The 6,000-nt window shown below is 42.0% G+C and overlaps 1 protein-coding gene across 3 annotated transcripts in view; it reads right to left on the reverse strand.

Moving 5' to 3' along the window:
• The window catches only part of LOC112107989 (tensin-3-like), a 163,888-nt gene that overhangs the window by 26,686 nt on the left and 131,202 nt on the right, over positions 1–6,000 (reverse strand). For all 3 annotated transcript variants that reach the window (XM_026654018.2, XM_026654017.2, XM_026654016.2), the window contains 3 exons: positions 4,752–4,923; positions 1,326–1,972; positions 540–626 (listed from right to left, as the gene is read on the reverse strand). In XM_026654018.2, the coding sequence (XP_026509803.1) occupies positions 540–626; positions 1,326–1,972; positions 4,752–4,923 (906 nt within the window). The remainder of the gene's footprint in view (positions 1–539; positions 627–1,325; positions 1,973–4,751; positions 4,924–6,000) is intronic.

Consider the following 6,000-nt stretch of genomic DNA (forward strand, 5'->3'; position numbering starts at 1 on the left):
GCTTTTTGCCCTGCCTCTCCAAATCCTGGAGGTCAAATTGTCCTGTCAGTGCAAGTTAGAGCGGGCTTAGGATAACTTGTACTGGTGAATAATGATCCCTTTAGCCAGGATCACCAGAGCACATTGTGCTTTCCTCCCCTCTGCATTCCTCCAACATGCCCTGGAAAGTTCCCCAGTGCCAGGGAGAAGAGACTGGAGGGGCTGGCTATGCCAGTCCTTAATTCCCCTAGGGAAAATCTTCAGCTGCTGCCATTAAGACCCCTGTGGGTCATTCCAGAGGGGCTGAAGATCTGGCCCAAACTAAAACCAAAGTTCTTTGTCACTTTCTCAAGGGTTATTTAACAAGCCTACAAATTCAGTCCTCCTACTAAACTGGGTGTTTTGCCTAAGGGCCTCAAGTCCTTCTATTGCTAAGGCCAGAATTATTTTTATATTTGTATGTAAGAAATCTAGACTCCAGACACCAGAAATTTATACAGAGCGCTCCTGAACAGCCCTTCTGCAGCTGAACACCCCGCAGCAGATGATATTTGGTATACCTTGTTCTCTTGAAATATCTGGCTTGTACCAGAACTTGGATGTATCTTGGACAAATTTTACGGTCACGTGTTTATCGCCTGAGTTTTCTGTTAAATAAAGGGAAAAGAAAATTAAAAAAATAAATATACACCATAACTGCAAAGGGCATTTCCTGCTGTTAGCTCTCACCTCGGACAGTGAGGTGCTGATTAATTTCGGAATTCAGAGTTCAACCACAGGAGGTGGGGGGAGAGGAACCCCATAATTAAACTAGTAGTCTGGGGGAGTTCTGAAGCTGCTCTGAGAAATAAAACATACATCACATGATACTTTGACTAGTGCTTTTAGAGTTCCATTTCTCACAAGCTATAAAATATAAAAACTCAGAGTTATAAAGCTATATTAAACATCTAGCTCCTCAGTAAGGCCTGGCTAAGTCTGAACACAGACCAGATGATAAACAGCCACATTCAAAGTATTCTTGCCATGAGCCTAGCAAGGATGCAGGACAAAGCCAGCCATTATTAAGAGGAATTGGCCCAGTCACCACTTACTTGTGGGCTGGCAGCAGAGAGAGGGCTGCATTTGACTGACACACCCAAAAAGGCTCAGAGAAAGCACTCTGGAGTTTTGGCTTTAGAAACAATACATCTAAAATCAGTGAAGTGTCTCCTCTTACTACAAACATTCACTTAGTTCACTATTCAACATCCACTATTTTATAAAGTATCTAACATCCCACCCTGCTCACACGCTCATATAAAAGTGTCAGTTTAACTATAAATTCATCCTGGCATAAAACCTACCTGGCAAAGGGGAAGTGCTTAAAACTTTTGAAAAGTCTGGAAGGACATTTGGGAATGGGATGCTGATCGTGCTCCCACTATGAGGGCTGGAGAAGCCACTTGAAGAAGGAGAGATGGAGCCAAAAGAACGGTCTCCCTCAGAAGTCCTCTTCTTCTCTGGAAGAGGTGGCTGTGGGTGCAGGTTCATTCCATGGTGCTGTTGAATTGTGCTGCTCTGGCTTTTGTGTCCAGAGGCCATTGTTAGCAAGTTGTGGGCCAAAAAGCCATTGTCCGCTGTACTTGCCAGTGGTGAGCTCATAGTTTTGGGAGAGCTGCTAGCATTGGCCATGAAAACAGGTTGTTTCTCCTCCAGTGGTGGGCTACTGCTTACGCTGGTCCCACCATAGTTCAGGTAGGCCCGGGCACTGGGATGGGCAGCAGGTTCTTGTTGCGGGCCTAAGGACGAATCCTCTCGGCTGTTCAAAGAGATGACTTGCAATCCTGGGGATTGGAAATGGGACAAGAGCGAGCCGTCCTGTATGGGGCTTGAAAATTCTGAGGACACAAGGTAATTTCCTGTAGGCCTGCTGTTCCCCAGCACTGAGAGCTGGGGCGAAGTGGTGGACTTAGCGTTGCTTTCTAGCCAGTGGCATTCAGTTGCAGAAGGGCTGTTCAAAAAGAAAATGTCACAATCAAATCATTCCCATATGCCTTGAAAACATTTCATTGCACAATGCCTTTATTCCAGTCTTTAGCAATAATCTTTAATAGCAATAAATACTCATCTTCACCAAGACAACAAAACCTGACACTTCTATAGCACTTTCCACACACGTAGTCTCAGGACACTTTAATTAATTGAGCCTCACAGCCATGTAAGGTATGCGTGATTATCCTCATTTGACAGATAGGGAAACTGAGACACCAATGGTTCAGAGACTTGCCCAAGGTCACACAATAAATCAGTGACAGAGCCAGGAACAGTATCCAAGGCTCTTGACTCCCAGGACTGTGACGTAACAGTAAGATCATTCACATTACAAATGAGGGGAGTAAGGTCCATTGGGAAACGTAAGTACATATAAGAAGGGCAAAGAAAATAGTACAGAACACAGAAGGCAGCATGCAACACCAGAGACACTTTTTCCAAGGTTTTGCTTTACCTATGAAACTAGAGGTTTGAACATTAAACACAGGACTGTTCCATGTCTGAATAATTTTATATATCAATGTGCAGAACCCCCTACCCCCCGCCCCGAACACAATATCTCTCCATGACAAGAGTTTGGAAAGGCAAAGACAGTTTATTCCCCACCACCACAAACACACACTTCTAAAAGTCTACTGTACTGAAGCTATGGCTGAAAAATATATTTGCAAGTACTTGTTATAGAGAGGGGGGTTACGGGTGGGGCTAGGTTGGCAAGGGAGAACAAGCCTGCACTGTATGAATGAAGGAGAAAAAATTGAGTTAAGAACTTAAAAGCATAGAGAAGGGATTTAGTTGAAAGGGCACAGTGGAAATGGATGCCAGATCTGTGCATGCCACAGAAACTGCACAATAACACAAGGAATGGAAATAAAGAAATGAAGACAAAATTAAAAAGTTGAAAAGCTCAGGATATTTTGAAAAGAAATGAGAAGTATTAGAAAGAAAGGAACAAAGTTTCAAGATGAACTTTAAAATGAGGGACTTACAATTTGATTTTTTAATGATTTCATATTACCAGCCTTGGCAGTGCCTGATGCTGAGGTCTTAACTCTCTATTTGCAATTCATGGTTATTTATAATGACAAGTCACATCCTGTCAGACTGCAGTTCTAAGATATGTTATTGGAGATTTGTAAATATGATTCACAACTTCTCAGGTGGGAAATATCCTTTCTCTAAGCACTGGTTTTAAAGGAAACCAGCAGAAGGGAAAAGAAACTGAAAGCATCAGGATGCTTATTAAGAGCTTGACACTTCAGCCAGCTAGCATCAGCTAATAGAAGGGCAGTTCTGAAAACTACTGTGAAAAAAGAACAGGAGTACTTGTGGCACCTTAGAGACTAACAAATTTATTAGAGCATAAGCTTTCGTGGGCTACAGCCCACTTCATCGGATGCATCCGAAGAAGTGGGCTGTAGCCCATGAAAGCTTATGCTCTAATAAATTTGTTAGTCTCTAAGGTGCCACAAGTACTCCTGCTCTTTTTGCGGATACAGACTAACACGGCTGCTACTCTGATACTGTGAAAAAGACGCCAATCAGCCATGAATAGAGATGGTAATTAGACACACTCAGAGATGTGGAAGGTGAGATCAATAATAATCAAACAGTGAAGGGATGGGGGTGCGGGCGAAGACAGTAGCTATCCACCTAGGAGTCTGGGAACAGGAAACCCTATTTGGGATGGCTGTGAACTCTGCTATTGGGGCTGTTCATAATCTTCTCATTGTTACTCTGTAGCTTCTCCCGTGTGCTTGTTGTATCCACCTGTTCTCTCTCATTTTATAATTAAATTCTATGCTCTTTGGGACAGGGATCAGCTCTTTTATGTCCTTATACTATGCCTAGCACAATGACGCCCTGCTCCTTGATTTGGGCCTTAGATGCAACCACAAAACCAATAATAATTAATGATAATGAGGTTTCTGAGGCAACTGGGCACTTGAAAAGGAAATCAATTGTTGACCCTTGTTTTTGCTCTGTCCATCACAAAAATGTTTCCCCCAAACATCTTAATTATTAGAAGTATATTGCTAAAATGACAGAATGATACACATTGTAAACAGTGTTTATTTGTTCTGCACCAATATGTTTTCAATGTGAAATGTTATAGGATTTTCCCCAAATCAGTAAAAAATATGGTGAGCTGTTAGCACTCTGATAAGTGTGTACAAACTTGCACTGACGGATAGCAAAGCAGTGAATTAAAAGAAACTGTGATCTCTTTATGTATTTTGATAGCTAAAAGTTATTCTCAGGCAGATAAACAACCTCTATAATTACTTCTAAAATTTTTAAAAGCCATACATATCCCTTCAGTACATGCACGTAATATACCAAAGAACATACTCAACATTTCTGAAAATCAGGTAATTACTCTCCAAGGACTTATCTTCACTGCGAAGTTACCTTGGGTTCTTACTCAAGTGTTCTCCCTAACCCGAGTCACATCCATCCCAAAAAACCTCCTACTCAAATGTGTAAAAAGCAACAGAGGGTCCTGTGGCACCTTTAAGACTAACAGAAGTATTGGGAGCATAAGCTTTCGTGGGTAAGAACCTCACTTGGCAGTTCTTTATCCGAGTTGGCTGGCCTGATAGAGGATAAAAGCTAAAGTCTGAATGTGCTAACATGGTCATTCTGCAGTGTGGACATGGGCCTAATGACACAGCTGGAGATTGATTTTATATGAACCAAACTTCCAGGTAGAAGAAAAAGCCCTGGCAAGTTCCCACCTTTCTCCGGTTGGGATGGGGCTGTTACTGGAAATGGCGCATGCAGATACAAAAGGCCGCTGACACGAAGGAGCTGTCTGCATGTCAGTCCTCAGCAAAGCGGGATTGGTGCCCATGGTGCTGTCAGTCATCACAACCGAGTGGTTAAGGCCTTCCGTGTAACTTCGAGATTCTGTAGTAAATGAAATGAAACACAAAATATTTTAAAAACTCAAATTCTCTGATATCTCAGGTGCAGATTTCATTAAAAAATTACAAAATAACATACAGATTTACTGTTCCCTTAGCCCCTTCTTTTAACATGAAACATGCAATAGATTTTATTATTATTACCTTTATTGAAAAGTTGATCTGATTTAATGAAATTTAAAGGTACAACACTGCATTGACTGTTGTAAATTTCTAGCAAATGAACAAATGAGAGAGAGGGCGGAGGGCACATAACTTCGCTACTCAAGTTGATTGATTAACTCTCCAGGGTATGTCCTCTAATTCTTAAGATGTGGAGATAAAATTGACTATTTAAAATTCTTTCCCCCATTCCTCACTGCCTGGTAGATGTAAGACACAGGATAGGGAGATGTGTAAGCAAGTTTCACTTAGATTCAGCACGTACAAAATCTGTTCTCCATTCCTTCACTCACTGAATATCTAAGCTTCCTATCACTTTGGCATTTATATAATGCCTGCATCTGTAACTTTCCCTCCATGCATCTGAAGAAGTGGGGTTTTTTACCCACGAAAGCTTATGCCCAAATAAATCTGTTAGTCTTTAAGGTGCCACCAGACTCCTTGTTGTTTTGGCATTTTAGGCGCTGAACATTCTCCTTGCTGTTCATTTGTTCAGATGGAAATAGAAAGGACAAAATTGGGGTTAAAAGACACTCAAGTGGGACTGGGTTGATCTGGGCTTAGTTGCTGGTGCTGATGCAGACTTCAGGTGTGACCTTCATCATGAGACATGCACACAAGCAAATTTGCAACCCTCTTGATTGGACTAGTTTAGTTAGGTCAGCACAAACCTCTCCCCAACCCCCCACCCCCAAAATCAGTTCCTAAACCAATTTAGGTCTGGTCTACGTCATTTTTGTACTGATTTTAAATATATCAGCTAGGGGGTGGGGGGTGATTTGTTACTGAAATAGTTAAAATCAGTATAGCTCCTAGGCCTGGTCTACACGGGAGGGGGGGGGGGGAAATCGATCTAAGATACGCAACTTCAGCTATGAGAATAGCGTAGCTGAAGTCG

Source organism: Terrapene carolina, unplaced genomic scaffold (assembly GCF_002925995.2).
Source record: "Terrapene carolina triunguis isolate 2854851 unplaced genomic scaffold, T_m_triunguis-2.0 Scaffold179, whole genome shotgun sequence".
Lineage (NCBI taxonomy): Eukaryota > Metazoa > Chordata > Testudines > Emydidae > Terrapene > Terrapene triunguis.